We start from the raw sequence: 16885 nt of genomic DNA, 5'->3' as shown, positions 1-16885 counted from the left end.
AGCCAGGTTCCGTTTTTTTGCTGGGAAATAACATTTTCACTTTTCAGTGAAAGGTTTCTTGCTACATTTTCTGGTGTGTGTCATAGTTGTAAATGTGAATACTAATTTTCAGTAACAAGTCGCTCTATGAGATTAGTTTAATTTTTAAAATATAAATGTAATGCAAGATTTTGGAAGTGTAGTCACTTGAGAACAGAATTGGTACTTTCGATATCCACATGTGTATCTTTACATATTCAGGGCATGATTCTAAATTTGCCCCAATCACTCTGGTTAACCTATTTAGTTGAGAATGAATATTTTGCATGGCTAAGATCTCCAGAACTCTACAATATATTTATATGTTTAAAGCAGCTATTCAATCAGCATCAATAATTTCCAGTCAGATTTACTGTTCTGATTCTAGATTCTCCTAACTTGCAGAGGAGCTGCAGTCCTAACCTCCATTTCATTCCAATATATTTGTGTTTGCACTTATAAGAGACTTTAAGCCTAAAGAACTTAAAATATTGATTTGTACTGAATTCTAGAGATATAAAGCATCATAGAGATTGCTCATGTCATTGTTCTGTCTCGGGATTGAATTATGTGGATTGGCAAAGGTAAACATATGACACAGAAGCATTTTTGCCAAAGAAAAGCAATCTTAGTGATTCTCAAGCAATGTGACCTTCTGTTGTTTTGTACACTCTGTCCTGCTGCTTCCTTGTATTATACAACCCGTAAATTAACCCATTGGCTTTAGCCTGTGCACAATTGTACGACAGCCAGGTATTTCATGCCTTTCAAACCTGAACAAAGAACATGGTGGGCATTCTACATGATCTCCAGTTCAGGTAGGAGATAATCATAGAATTATCCAATTCCCTTTTGAAAGATTCAATTGAATCAGTCTTCGCCACACTCTCAGGCAGTGCATTGCAGATCCTAATCACTCTTGTGTAAAGAAGTTTTTTCATCTATCACCATTGCTTTTTTTGCCAATCATCTTAAACCCGTGTCTTCTGATCATGGGACTGACCTCCAGCAGGAACAACATTTTCACTGACTACTCTTTCCAGACCCCTCATGAATTTGGAAACAATTGTGCACATCTCCTGCAAAGAGTGTAATGGCCTTGGTTTCAACTTAAGCAATTTGATTTACTATAGTGCCTGCCATTATTGTTATGAGCACAAAGACAAAGAATTGGGAGAAAGTGTGAACTATAAGATGGAGCACGCATATCAAAATGTAAAACTTTGGATCATGAGGAAATTAGGGGCTGAGGTGAAGGGCCTGGAACACCAAACATTTTGGCTGCAAGGTTTCATCACAAGGATATCTTTGAAAGTTTATTTTTTTATACTTGACAGCAAGACTAGCTATTTGTCCAGCATTCTACCCTCCCTGAAAAGTGCTACATTATTTTTTTAAATGATATTTTATTGAAGGTTTTATATTTAACAAACAAGAACTGAACTATAACACACCAACTGCAAAAATTGTTCAAATATCGTACAACTGTCGCATTAACAACACGAGATATCAGAGATATAGAAAAATACACAACAAAAACTACATCCAAATCCCCCCAACAGCCAATGATAATTAACTATTTGAAGTCTGAAATAAATGGCTGCCACCTCGGATAGAATCCCTCTACCGACCCCCTGACACGATGTACTTGGCCTTTTGCCAGGTGTAAAATGTCCATAAGGTCACCCAACCAGGAATGAGGCACTAGGTGGAGCTCCCCTTCCGCTCTTCTTCAGGTTATTAGTAAGGCAAAGGCGAGTCCATCAGCCCTCATCCCGGTCCGCGACCCCAGCAAGTCCAACACCCCGAAAATGGCCACCTACGGACAAGACTCCAGATCAATGTTAAGAACCGCTGGTGTTAATGGAGACCCAAAAGCTCACCATCTTTGGACAAGATCTAAACATATGGGTATTATTGGCAGGCCCACGAGCATACTGCTCATATCTGTCCTCCACTCCATCAAATAACCTACTCATCCTACTTTTGGTTAGATGAGCTCTGTGAACCACCTTGAATTGGATGAGGCTGAGCCACATGCAGTATGATACATTCGATACATCCTCATCGAAGATGGGTCCCAATTCCTCCTCCCGTTTTGCCTTCACTCAATCAAGCAGCAAAGATTCCAGTGAGATGGTCCGCTCATAGATGTTCGAGATCCTGACCCCCCCTCCCCCAAGTCCTTGCCAACCGTAAGATTTTCTCCCATCAGGGATGGCTGTGGTGCTAAGGAAAATGAAGGGCGAACCCCGCAGACTAAGCCACGCAATTGAAAATATCAAAATAGGTGTGACCCTGATGGTTGGAATTTCGTTGAGAACTCCTCCCAGTTGGCGAACCGTCCATCTATAAACAGATCTCTAAAGCACTCTAGCCCTTTCCCTTCCCACGCCTTGAAAGTCAAATCCAAACCCGATGGTGGAAACAAACTGGACCCATTTATAGGGTCCAGTAATGACATGACACTCGGCTTGTAATGTTGTCTGAGCTGCCTCCATATCTTCAAGGTGTAGATCATCACTGGATTTGAGGTATATCTTGTTGGAGAGAGTTGGAGTGGTGCTGTTACCAGGGCCCAGAAGCTCAACTCTTTACACAAACGTGCCTCCACCCTCCCACACATGATGTCCAATTCTCTGAACCACCCCAACACCTTCTCCACATTGGCCACCCAGTAACACATGAGGAAATTAGGTAGTGCCAAGCCCCCAAACTGCTGGCTCCTCTGGAAGTCCACCCTGCGACGTACTCTCGGCGCCCTACCTGCCCATACAAAGGAATTCACTAACTTGTTCACTCTAGCAAAGAACGATTTAGCGAGAAAAATAGGAAGGTATGGGAACAAAAATAGAAACCACGACAGAATGTTCATTTTGGTGATTTGAACTCTGCCCGCCAGGGACAACGGGAGGCTACTCCATCTCTGTAAATTGAATCTCACCTTATCTAACAAACTTATAAAGTTTAATTTATTAAGCACATGCCAATCATATGTCACCTGAATGCCAGATACCAGAAGCTATCTCTGACCCGGTGGAAGGGTAATACCCCCATATTGGCTCCCCTCCCTGGGGGATTAACCAGAAAATACTCACGTTTCCCCAGATTTAATTTATAGCCCGTAAAGGAGCCAAAGCTACTCAGCAGTCTCACAATCTCGTCTATAGAGGAGACCAGATCTATGACATCCAGGAGCAGGTCATCTGCATAAAGCAACACCCTATATTCCTCCTCCTCCATCCCCCAGAAGCCCTCAGCACCATCGCCAGAGTGAAAGGGAACGGCGGCAATCGGCAGCGCTGTACCACTGCTCAGAGGAAAGTGTCCCAATCTTGTTGCATTGGTACGAACGCTAATCATGGATTTGTGGACAGCAGCTGCACCCATGAAATATATTTCTGCCTGAGCTAAAACCTCCCAGGTACTTTCACTCCACTCTTTTGAATGCTTTCTCTGCATCCATAGCTAGAATCACATCTGGCTTGGGGACCGAAGAAGGCAAGGTGACAGCCATTCCTGCCCCAGAAAAACACAAAGAATGTTCTAAAATAACCATCAGCCAGCTAACCCCCCCCCCCCCCCCCCCCCCCCCCCCCCTAAATCCTTGAACTGGAACCAGGCCCACAGTTTGAAACCTCCACCCCAACCCCAACCTAGAAACTTGGCACACCAAACCAGCTAGTACTGGTTTTACAGCTGAAGCTCCTCCTCCCACCTCACTCCCGTTCACCATCATTGTACACTGCTAGCAAGGTAGGTCACAGGACAATGACAGGGACAAGATCATTGCCCAATATGAGAATAAACTATTTCTAGGAAGACAAAAGATAAAGATCCAACAACCATACAACGTTTAAGTTCAACTAGCAAGATAAAAAAAATTCAAAAACTGATCGCCAAGAACTATGTGCAGTAAAACCCACCACTCCCTTCAACCCATAACATTTACAAGAATCTGCAAATAAAGAGATCCCCACAAAGTGGTTGTAATGCTGCCTCACAGCGCTGAGGACCCGGATTCGATCCTGGCCCCAGGTCACTATCCATGTGGTGTTTGCACATTCTCCCTGTGTCTGCGTGGGTCCACTCCACAACCCAAAATTATGTGCAAGTGGGTGGATTGGCTATGCTAAATTGCCCCTTAATTGGAAAAAAAAATTGGGTATATATAAATTTATATATTTTTTAAATCCTCACATAACACCTCTCATTTAACTGGTCCTCAGTCTATGTTTGTTGATGAAGTCCTCCACCTCTTCAGGTGTCTCAAAAAAAAAGTCCGTGACCTGCACCCTCGCTGGGTACACCACTCCGAAACAAATGTCCTTCTTGTAGAGAACTGTCTTTGTGTTGGGGAATGCGAGACCACTTTTGCCCAATATCTTCCCGATCATCCATCATAAATACTCAATGGGGTCCGGGCCCTCCATTCCCTCTGGCAATCCCACAACTCTGAGGTTCTGACTCCCTGACCGATTTTCCAGATTGTCAACCTTGGCTGTCAACCTTTTATTTTCATCAGCCCCATTGCAATCTCGGCCTCGAGTGACCAAGCTAGTTGCTTGCGTCCCGTAAGCCCTCCTTGACATCTTTCAGCGTCTCGCCATGTTTTTTTACCTTTTTCAATGGCTTTGTCGAGCTTCATTTGGACCAATCCCAGTGCTACTATTGATTTATATTTTGCCGGAGATTAGCTTCCACTGCTTCTTGAAGTTTAAGTTAATTTGTTTACTGAATTCTTTGGCCAACCTATCTAATGTGATCAGGCTGCTACTGACTGCAGCGATGCCGTCGCCATCGCCACCTTAGGTGCCTAGGCGTTCCATGAGGTTCCCAAGTCAGTCGAGATCGAGATCAGGTCAATTTCAGGCTTCCTGCACTCTCTTCCTTTGCGCTTAGCCATGGAATCAACAAGGGAGGAATCTATTCTGCTGGTATCTGCAATTCCATGGTGAGTGATCTCTAAAAAAAGAGCAAAATTTCTTTTAAAAATCAGGCTCTAATTGGAGCTCCCAAAAGCGCGCCCTCCCACCTACATATTGCGCCGGAAGTCGCTACATTATCTTAAGGAGCAAATGCCAGATGAAGAATGCAGCTCAATAATGGAAAATTGTGAATTTTCAACTTCAGTAATAAGGTCAGCTTGGATGTATGTTGGCATTCCATATTTTGCCTAATATTTGATGCACTATTGTGTGTGAAAAGTCATGGATCTGAACCTGGTATAGGTTGGGTTCAGATTTCCTGGTGGGAGGGACATTGATCATTTTCCATTCTATGTCTCTCATGTAATCTTGCACTTCATTTTAGATAGGTTTGTTTTAGATAGGCCTTTACGGTGCTGGTTTAGCACAGTGGGCTAAACAGTTGACTTGTAATGCAAAACAAAAACAATTCAATTCCCGTACCAGCCTCCTCGAACAGGTGCCGGAATGTGGCAACTCGGGGCTTTTCACAGTAACTTAATTGAAGCCTACTTGTGACAGTAAGCGATTATTATTAAAATTGAGTGGATAAACGCAGAAGACTGAGCCAGTTGTCTGAAAGGGACCATTGTTGGCATGTTCAATCCTTTTCAGACTGGTAGGCCATTTTGAGATGTTTGGTCATTTTTGATGACATTAGATGCCAATATCCCGAACCTAGGGTGAACACACAGGTTATTATCAACTTCTCTCACAAAGATTGTGGGCGTGCAGCTCAACGCCGCTATGAGGAATTTGTCAGGAATGCTTCAGTGTAATCCAGTTGATTGGTTTTGGTGCTGTCTCTTTGCCCTACCTGCCATTCACTGCAATGTCATCATGCTCCATGAAATAAGAAAAGTCATGAGCAACACTGACCTTCCCATTCACAAAGACTTGAAAGGCCCACAGAGAAAGTGCTTAAAATCTCATCGGCCGCTCTGGGGAACAGCAGCTAAAATTCAGTCAGCTGGTATCAGCCACTGGCCAGATGGATGGAATTGTGGGATGCATGCAGCACTGAGAACCAACATCGCATCACTGATCCAACAACAGGTCCCTGGCTTCAACCTACCTCAATTAAAATCCTCAACCAAATCTACTCTAGAACTGGACGATGCAGCCACCTGCACTGTAAGCAGAAAATGAGGGATGACACAAAGTGTGAATGTGGCCATGAGTTTCCAATCCATGGAATGCTGCACATCAAGCAGCTCACTAAAACCTGGGGCAGGAAGTACCTCAGCGTCAGGAGCCATTGAATGCATAGCCAAACCAAACATCACATTGGTCCATATGGACTGGTCCATATTTAAGAACTCAGCGACCAACTTAAATGAGTATGCCACCACCGTCACAGACTTCATCAGCAAATGTGTGGACGACTGCGTGCCAAAGAAAGCGGTACGTATGTTCCCCAACCGGAAACCATGGCTCAATCGCGGGATTGACTCCCTACTAAAGGACAGGTCCGAGGCGTTCAAGTCAAGAAATCCAGGTACGATCTACGCAAATCAATCTGAGATGCCAAGAGAGAATATCAAACCACCATCACAGCTTTGAAGTCAGATCGGCTTTCCTGAAAGTGAACCCTCAGAAGGCGACGGGCCCGGCCGGGATCCCTGGTCGTGCAATCGGAGACTGCGCGGACCAGCTGGCAAAGGTGTTCGCAGTCATCTTTAACCTGTCCCTACTCCACTCCGAGGTCCCAACCTGCTTCAAGAAGATCACCATCATACTGGTGCCAAAGAAGAACCAGGCAACGTGCCTCAACGATTACCGTCCGGTGGCCCTGACTTCAGTCGTAATGAAGTGCTTCGAGAGGTTGATCATGAAGCGCATCACCTCCATACTCCCAGAACGCATTTCCCTGGCCCTACACTCATCCCTAGAGCATCTCGACAGCAAGGACTCCACATCAGAGTCCTATTTATTGACTATAGCTCCGCCTTCAATACCATAATCCCAGCCAAGCTCATATCAAACTCCCAAACCTTGGACTTGGCTCCCCACTCTGCAACTGGATCCTCAACTTTCTGACCCACAGACCACAATCAGTAAGAATGAACAACAACACCTCCTCCACAATAGTGCTCAATACCTGGGCCCTGCAAGGCTGCATCCTTAGCCCCCTACTCTACTCACTGTACACACGCAACTCCGTGGCAGAATTTGGAACCAATCCATCCACAAGTTTGCTGACTATACGACCATAGTGGGCCGGATCTCGAATAACGATGAGTTAGAATACAGGAGGGAGATAGAGAACCTAGTGGAGTGGTGCAGCGACAACAAACTCTCCCTCAGTGTCAGCATAACTAAAGAGCTGGTCATTGACTTCCGGAAGCAAAGTACTGTACACACCCCTGTCAGCATCAACAGGGTGGAGGTGGAGATGGTTAGCAGTTTCAAATTCCGGGGTGCACATCTCCAAAAATCTGTCCTGGTCCACCCATGTCGACGCTACCACCAAGAAAGCGCAACAGCACCTATACTTCCTCAGGAAACTAAGGAAATTTGGCATGTCCACATTAACTCTTACCAACGTTTACAGATGCACCATAGAAAGCATCCTATCTGGCTGCATCACAGTCTGGTATGGCAACTGCTCAGTCCAGGACCGCAAGAAACTTCAGTGAGTCGTGAACACAGCCCAGTCCATCACACGAACCTGCCTCCAGCCATTGACTCCATCTACACCTCCTGCTGCCTGGGGAAAGACCCTTCCCACCTGGCTTACTCACTCTTCCAACTTCTTCCATCGGGCAGGAGATACAGAAGTCTGAGAACATGCACAAACAGACTCAAAACAGCTTCTTCCCTACTATAACCAGGCTCCTTAATGACCCTCTTATGGACTGACCTCATTAACACTACACCCTGTATGCTTCATCCGATGCCGGTGATTATGTAGTTACATTGTATATCTTGCATTGTGTTTTTTCTTTTATTCCCTTTTCTTCCCATGTACTTAATGATCTCTTGAGCTACTCGCAGAAAAATACTTTTCACTGTACCTCGGTACACGTGACAATAAATCAATCCAATCCAATCCATATTGTAGGTGTTTTCTGTAAGATGACATGAATGTGTTGTCGCAGAAACACAAAATCTTAGCACTATATGAGCCTGTTTGGCCCATCTATCTGTGTTTGCTCTTTGAAAGAGCTGTCCAATTAGTTTCACCCTGTTAGGGTGAAGAAGAAGGTTAAGAGGCGACTTAATAGAGGCATACAAAATGATCAGAGGGTTAGATAGGGTGGACAGCGAGAGCCTTCTCCCGCGGATGGAGGTGGCTAGCACGAGGGGACATAGCCTTAAATTGAGGGGTAATAGATATAGGACAGAGGTCAGAGGTGGGTTTTTTACGCAAAGAGTGGTGAGGCCGTGGAATGCCCTACCTGCAACAGTAGTGAACTCGGCAACATTGAGGGCATTTAAAAATTTATTGGATAAGCATATGGATGATAAGGGCATAGTGTAGGTTAGATGGCCTTTAGTTTTTTTTCCATGTCGGTGCAACATCGAGGGCCGAAGGGCCTGTACTGCGCTGTATCGTTCTATGTTATTCCTCCATAGTCCTTTCCAAATATATCAATTCTTTTTTGAAAGCTACTATTTGAAGCTGCTTCCACCATCCTTTCAGACAGTGCATTGCAGATCACCATAACTGTCTATTTACACAAAGAAACCGCCTCATCTCTGCTTTGGTCCTTTTGTAAATAAACTCAGATCTGTTTCCTTCTGTTATTTACACTCTTGCCAGTGGAAACAGCTTCTCACTATTTATCAAAGCCCCTCCTAATTTTGAACACTCTTGTTAAGTCTCTCCCCTTAAGCTTCTTTGATCTAAAATGAATAATTCCAGCTTGTCTAGTCTCCACAAATCTGATTTCTCTCATTCCTGGTATCACTTCAGTAATTTTCTCCTGCAAGACTTTGATATCCTTCCTCAAGTGTGCTCTGTGCACATATGAACACATATCTAATTGATGCCTAACCAACAATTTATAAAGATTTAGCATAACTTTCAAGCTTTTGTATTAAATGCTTAATTTTATAAAGTCAAAGCAAAGCTTCACCAGTTTATCTACCCACCCTCAGAAAACTATATATGTAACCCAGGCCTCCGTTTCTGCACTCCTTTTACATTAGTGCCATTTAGGTTATTTTGCCTCTCCATTCTTCTAACCAAAATGAATCTCATTGCACTTCGCAGTGGGAAATTTCATCTCTCATGTATCTTCCCATCTCACCTGTCTATTGCTGCCGCCCTGAAGTGTGTTATCTTCCTCTCTGACAGACATCAGGAAATGTATTTATTGTAGGCAGAAAATTATGCACATTAATACCCAATATCTTGCTAGCTTTCATTCTGCGACAGTCCCTTATGCCAGCTGCATTTGAACCATCAAAACAAAGCCAAAGCTGACAGTTGAACTACAAGACGATTAACTGACTTTGTACGCAATCTATGCTCATATGTGCAGCACACTATGAAAGATATATTGTCATATTTAAATGGGTTAGAGCAAACCATTGGGACACAAACAATACTTTCACTGTCTGGATTGCTCTGGAGGAACCATTCAGTACTTGACAGTGTGTTATTAAAGTGCTCACCCAAGTGCAGTACCAGTAACTACTAGCCCAGTCCCCATTAACCAACAGTTCACACTTATCGTTCACTGTCACTGATATTGCACCATCCATTTGGCCACGGTGCAAAAATGAAAACCAAAACAAATATTCCAAGCTAAATTTTTTAATGAACCTTCCATATTGTTTATAAAAGTCAACAAATCAACCTTGATCCTTTGTGCCCTCCATATGTTTTTGCCTGTCCTAGTGCTCGTACAAAATGTTACTCCACTGGTTGCAACGTGGCTGGTGGTAGGATGGTGCCTTTCAATGGAGGGTAGAATCTTGGAAACAAGGCGTGCGTTCAGTCAAGTTTTGAGGCAATAAAGGGAGCAGCACGGTGGCGCAATGGAGAACATTTCTGCCTCATTGCGCCGAGAACCCGGGTTCAATCCAAGCTCTAAGTCGCTGTCCATCTGGAGTTTGCACTTTCGCCCTGTGTCTGCGTGGATCTCACCCCCATAACCCAAAAAGATATGCAGGGTAGGTGAATTGGCCATGCTAAATTGCCCTTTAATTGGAAAAAAAAGAATTGGGTACTCCAAATTTTTGTTTTTTAATTTTGAGGCAATAATAAGTTCCAGCATCAGGTAAACTCAGGAAGGGGTGAATTCAGCCATACTACCGAGATGGAGATAATGTTCTGCACTGTGGAAGAAGCTGCATACTGAAACGGTGCTGCTGTTAGCAGACTCCAGGTAGACTATGAAGCCTTGGGAGCTGAGAAGGTGACGGAAGGTTGCTGGTTCCATGCTGGAGGAGTTGGCAGTCAGAAGAATCCCCAGGTGCTATTTATAGATTGGTGTAGCTGAGAGATTGGTGTTTGGAGAGCCCCAGGAGAGTGCCAGTTTATTGAAGCTAGTTGTCTATGAAAGTGTGCCAATAATTAGAGACAAGAGTGCAACTTTGTGAATCCCATGGAACACAGTCTCAAAAAAAGTGAGCAGTTATTGAAGCATCCCAAGTCAAAGTGGCATTTGAGGAAATTCAGAGGCTAAATCTTCAAGAATTGAGAGTTGAAATCTTTCATGAGAGAGACCGAGTTTTAACAAGATTTTGTGACTTTCAGTAATCACTGACATCTGATGGCATGCTGAGAAATTCATGGGATTCTCTTGCTCGCACCTTTATTAAAAGTGGGGTGTTCAACCACAGTTGTTAATTCACATTTACTTCACATTAATTCTGAATGTTAGAGTATTAGATATTGTAGATTATTTTACTTTTCTGACTTCATGTAGTAAAGTTTGTTTGTTTAATAAAGTGGTCTTGGTGCTTTAGTCTCCTCGTGGGTAAATGGGATTTCAAATTTTGTCTACTTTAAACAAAATGTTCCTGGTCCCTGACTGGATAGTAACATTTAATTGTCCACTACCATTCACTTTGATCTAGCAAATCTGCAGAGCTTTGATCTGATTTGTTTGTTGTGGGATCAGTTATCTCTGTTTATCACATGCTGCTTCCATTGTTTGGGTATGATATATTGTACCATCGCCAGGTTGACCCTATATTTTTATATATGCCTTGTGTTGCAAGTGGTATGCCCTCCTGCACTCTTCATTAGACTAGAGTTTATCCTTTGGCTTAATGGTGAAGTGACCGATATGCCGAGCCATGAGATGCCAACTTGTGGCTGACCACAATTACGCTGTTGGTGACACACAATGCTTCATGGATATCCAGTTTTGAGCCACTAGATCTGTTCAGAATCTGTCCTGTTTATCATAGTGGTAATGCTACACAACACAATGGAGTTTGTGTGAAGATGAGCCTTTGCCTTCACAAAGACTGTGCGGTCATCGCTCCCACCCATACTGTCATGGGCAGATACATCTGTGGCAGGTAGATTGATGAGGAGGAGGTTGGTTCAGTCTGGCCAACAATGGTACTATCAAATCACTTTTGATAATGGTCATTGAAGTCCTATGCCCAGAGTGCTTCTTTTTCCAAGTGATGTTCAACATGGAGGAGTACTGATTCATCGGCTGAGAAGGTAATTTGCGAGAGGTTTCCTTGCGCATGTTTGACCTGCTGGAGTGAAACTTCATAGGGTCCAGTATCAATATTGAGGACTTTTCAGTTTTATTTATTTTCTGTGGCAGTTCTGTGCATTTCAGAGGGCAGTTAAGTGTCAGCCACATTGCTGTGGGTCTTGAGCACATGTAAACGAGATAAGGATGGCAGATTTTCTTCCCTAAAGGACATTAGTAAACCACGTGGATTTTGGCAGAAATCAGTGATAGTTCCACCATTAGTTTTCAATTTCAGATTTATTAATTAATTTGATTTAAATTGCACCAAACGTTGTGATGGTGTTTGAATCTGTATCAACAGGGCATTATCCTGGGCCTTTGGATTACCAGTCTAGTGAATTACCACTATTCCACCGTCCCATGCTGATGTGGATTAAGTGTACTCTATCTCTCTTTTACCACCTTATTCAAAACGTACTCTGAGTTATTTATGCAGGTGTCGATGCTACTTGTTGGCAGACATGTATTTACCTCCTCCATTCTTTTTCCCAAATGCTAGGCATAGATCAGGAAACATTTGTTTGCATAAAAAAGGTTGAGCCAATTTTCAGGCATATGACATGTAAATTATTTCTCCCTCTGCCATTTACTCGTATCTTATTACTATTGGGTCATGATCGGTTCTCAAGACAGTATGTATGCTCTAAATCCAGGAGGTAGCTCTGTCCTGTCAATTTTGTGCTTGAGCTGTCTAATCCCCTGAGCGTTGAATAGCAAGATCTGTAAATTGTATCCTTTTTTAGATAGTATACTAGTTTTCTAGGTATCTTTTTCTTTCAAGGTCTTTATAAACCTCTGGTTAAGCAACAACAAGAATAATGCATCCAATTCTGGTCACTAGGAAGGATCTGTGAATTCTTGAGAACGTGCAGAAGAGATTTACCTGAATAGTACCAGGGATGAGAGATTTTAGCTACAAGGTTAGACCAGGGAAGCTGGGATTGTTCTCCTTGGAGCAAAGGAGATTGAGGGTCAAGATGTAGACGATTATGACCGGTTTTGATATGGTATATAAAACTTTTCTCATTAGCTAATGGTAGAAGGATCAACGTGGACACATTTAAGATTTTGGGCAAGAAATAAGAAGGGAATAAGATAAAGAGCCTTCTTTACACAGCAAGTGTAACTCCGTGTCCTTGAGGGTAATGGATCAATATTTTCACAAGTAAATGGGATGGACACTTTCAGGGCTGTAAGAATAGGGTAAGGGAATGAGACTTACTTGAATTCTCTACAGATAGCCAACATGTACTAGCTGGACCATTAGGCCTCCTGTGTGGTATGACTGATTTCTGTAATGTTGGACAGTTCATGGCACAAAACCACACAACACAGAAGACCATTAGGCTGATTGTGCCTGTGATGGCTCTTTAAAGGAGTTTAAAGGAGTTAGAGTACCTAGTTTGTGACATTCCCCTAGTCTTTCCCATAGCCCTGTTATACTATTTGAAAATGACTATTTAATCTACTTCTGCCACCCTTTCAGACAGTGCATTTTAGATCGTAACACTGAGTGAGTTTTTTCATCCTCGTCTCCTGCCTAGTTCTTCTGCTAATTACATTTAAACTTGTATATTTTCAATAGGGCAATCTATTCAGTAGTTCCACAAGCTTTCTTCCATGATCTTTTTTTTTTCTGGAGGTGTCTGTGTGTGTCCTTACCAATCATACAAAATGCTCATTAAAAACTATTTGAAGTTATGTATTAGGAATATTATGTGACATTAAAGCTTATTGATATGTGCATCCTTAGAATTTAAGTAAGAGTAGTGAAGATGCTGTATAATTTATTTTTCTGCATAAATTCCATTTAAATTAAAGGGTTATTTATAGGTGAAAGCTTTAGTTTAACCAGTTCATTTCTAAACTCTAGAGATATGTGACATCATTGTAAGAACACAAAGCCCATATAGCCCAGCACCCTATTTCACAAAAAGATTTGCAAATTAAATTTGCAAAATGCCTGGAGTTTGGTAAACCGAAAAAAATTGCATTCTTAAGTGATCTGAAAATATGTTTTTTTTCCACCTTAACATATAAATTTATTGGTAATTTTCAGCGCACAAAGTCACGGACAGATGGCTGCAGCTGTAAAGAATTCAACCTATTTCAGTTCCCTTCCATCTCTCCCTGTGGAATGTATAGAACTAGATGGAGACTTCAACTCACTGCCCATTATCTTTGAGGATCGATATCTGGATTCTGTCCCAGAAGGTGAAAAATATTTAAATTCCAGTTTCATAGCTATTATTTTCCAGCATTTCTGTGCATTGGTTTTGATCTCATTCTTATCTATAGAATCATAGCCAAAGATTCACTTGCAAAGACCTTGCTTCCCACTCACGTGTGTGTATTCCAATGATCTATCCCAGTTCTCATTTGCACGCTGCCACTCGGCTGCACCATCCAAAAACAGTGTTAATGTTCATGTGTACATCAATGACATCCAATTCCTCAATACCATCACCTTTCACTTCCTCCACTGCTACCAAATTATCAAACTTATCATCTAACATCCAATGCTGGATAAACAGAAATGTCTTCCAATTAAATACTGGAAAGACTGGAACCAATGTTGTCATTCTTGCAACTAATTCTGGCTACCATCTCCTGGCAACTGTTTGAATCAGACTTCACAATCTTGGCATCATATGTGACCCTAAGATGTGCTTCTGAGCACATATCTATGCTGAAACGGAAGACAGCCCATTTGTACCTCCGTAACATAATCTAGTCTGACCTTGTCTCAGCCCAACAGCAGCTGAAACCTTTATTGCATCTAGATTTGACTATTTCTGTGAACTGGCTATCTTCTCGTGTTCTACCACCTGAAACATGAGATCACCCGAAATTCTGCCTGAGTATATACTCCCACCCAGTCCCATTCACTCTTGTGCTTGCTGACCTATATTAGCTCCTGGTCAAGCAGCACTACAATTCAAGATTCTCATCTTTGTTTTTAAACTCTTTCATAACCTCGCCCTCCCAATCTCTATGGTCTTCTCTAACCACAGAACCCTTCAAGAAACACGCCTCCAGTTTTGATCTCTTGTGCATCCGTGATTATCACTCCACCATTGGTGGTTGTGCCTTCAGCTGCTTGGGTCGTTAGTTCTGTCATTCCCTCCCTTAGCTGAAAATAGAAAGTAAAATCCCATGAGTCAGATCCCAGGGGATTCACCCACAAATCTGTGTTAAGTGAAGCTTTATGGTAGTCGAGAAGGCCCCATTCCCCCATGAATGCATTTGTGTAATCCGATACGTCTATAAATGCAGTCTATGTCAAAAACAATAGATTCAAATGCCAAATGAAACTCAGTAAAGCAGTTAATGTGTGAATAAGTCTTTGTTCAATTTGTTCACACCGTACAATGGCCAGAGATTTGCATTGAAAAATGGCCAGTGCTCCATGATTTTTCATATTGTGTGGTCTAACTCTGCTCTGCTTGGCAAAGTCATATGACAAGTGTGCAAATAGTTGTTTGGGAGTGCAGAAGGTTAATATTGCTAGAAAAAGAGACATACTGTCACATTTTTTGTCTTGCACTCACCAGGACCGTTCAACTGTTCGCAACAGGCAATGTACAGACTTGCAAAACTCAAAACATAGTGTCCAACATTAGATATGATTCCATGATTGGGCAATACTTCAAAACAATCCTGTTGTGCAAAAAATAACACTGAAAACCAATTTAAGATTATCAGCCAAACTCAGTGTTGCTCACTTATGCCAGGAGCTACATATATTCACACACGCAGCCTTTCCTTTGCAGACAGAAGGAGCATGCCTTTTCAACTAAACAAAAGCTTGGGGAAATGCCACTCCTGGGTTCATGCCCCAGGACAATGCCTTGACCAATCAGAGTCAATCTTCCCACTGTCTCTTTTGAGCACCTTTCCCGTTTTGACTTTCGCGCTCTCCTTTCCTGCTCTCTTTCGTTTCCCACCGTCTCTTTTGCTCTCTCTTTTCCCACCGTCTCTTTCACACTCTCGGTTCCCACCAATGTGGAATTTCTGCTTATCATGCGCATCATTCTATGAGATTGGGTATTCTGACGTTGGGAATGGTGATGACTTCAACAGTGAGTCTTCACTATGAGTAGTTTTATTCCTGAAGATCACCGCTTTTAAGTGAAACAACCTTATGTTAATTCTGGGTTCCCAGAGGAATCAATGTTGAAGCTGGAGTTAGGTTCCTTTGCCCAGAAAAAGCAATGTACAAATTGAAATGCTGTACTGTATATGTGTGGTACTGTGCATCCTTAGCTGGAATAACTTGTAAAATGAATCACTGAATATAACAAGTGCTGTATAAATTCAAATTAGACAGCAATAAATCACCCAAAAAAGTCCTGATTGGCACAGCTTGTGTCTCACTTCTAGTATTCATGAAACTCAGCTCAACGTTTTTGCTTGCTTTCTTTTCCCATTCAGTGTCTCTCTCTCTCTCCCCTGTGTGTGTCTGTCTGAGACACTTTTTTCCCACTGTCCGTTGTACTTTCTCCTTTCCAGCTGTCTCTTGCGCTTTCTTTTTCCCTGCAAGCTCTTGCGCTTTCTCTTTCCTGTTGTCTCTTGCGCTTTCTCTTTCCTGTTGTCTCTTGCGCTTTCTCTTTCCTGTTGTCTCTTGCGCTTTCTCTTTCCTGCTGCCTCTTGCGCTTTCTCTTTCCTGCTGCCTCTTGCGCTTTCTCTTTCCTGCTGCCTCTTGCGCTTTCTCTTTCCTGCTGCCTCTTGCGCTTTCTCTTTCCTGCTGCCTCTTGCGCTTTCTCTTTCCTGCTGCCTCTTGCGCTTTCTCTTTCCTGCTGCCTCTTGCGCTTTCTCTTTCCTGCTGCCTCTTGCGCTTTCTCTTTCCTGCTGCCTCTTGCGCGTTCTCTTTCCTGCTGCCTCTTGCGCGTTCTCTTTTCCCACTGTCTCTTGTGTTTTCTCCCTTCCCACTGTCTCTTTTGAGCATCTTTCCCATTGTCTCTTTCGCGCCCCTTTCCGGCTGTCTCTTTTGTGCACTTCTTTCCCACTGTCTCTTTCGCTCTCCGTTCCACCGTCTCTTTAACGGTCTCGATTCCCTCTGTCTCTTTGAGCTCTCCCCGATCCGGCTGTTTCTTTGCGCTCTCCGTTCCCGCTGTCTCTTTGCGCTCTCCGTTCCCGCTGTCTCTTTGCGCTCTCCGTTCCCGCTGCCTCTTTGCGCTCTCCGTTCCCGCTGTCTCTTTGCGCTCTCCGTTCCCTCTGTCTCTT

General features: G+C 43.0%; 1 protein-coding gene across 9 annotated transcripts in view; it reads left to right on the top strand.

Moving 5' to 3' along the window:
- fam135a (family with sequence similarity 135 member A) overlaps window positions 1-16885 on the top strand; it is a 228239-nt gene that overhangs the window by 146284 nt on the left and 65070 nt on the right. For all 9 annotated transcript variants that reach the window (XR_005461064.1, XR_005461066.1, XR_005461065.1 and 6 more), the window contains one exon: window positions 13719-13873. Coding sequence is in view for 6 of the 9 variants with exons in the window: in XM_038800680.1 (XP_038656608.1) it covers window positions 13719-13873 (155 nt within the window). In the remaining 3 variants the exon portion in view is untranslated. The remainder of the gene's footprint in view (window positions 1-13718; window positions 13874-16885) is intronic.

Source organism: Scyliorhinus canicula, chromosome 6, assembly GCF_902713615.1.
Source record: "Scyliorhinus canicula chromosome 6, sScyCan1.1, whole genome shotgun sequence".
Taxonomy (NCBI): Eukaryota; Metazoa; Chordata; class Chondrichthyes; order Carcharhiniformes; family Scyliorhinidae; genus Scyliorhinus; species Scyliorhinus canicula.
This window is presented reverse-complemented; position numbering and strand designations above follow the sequence as displayed.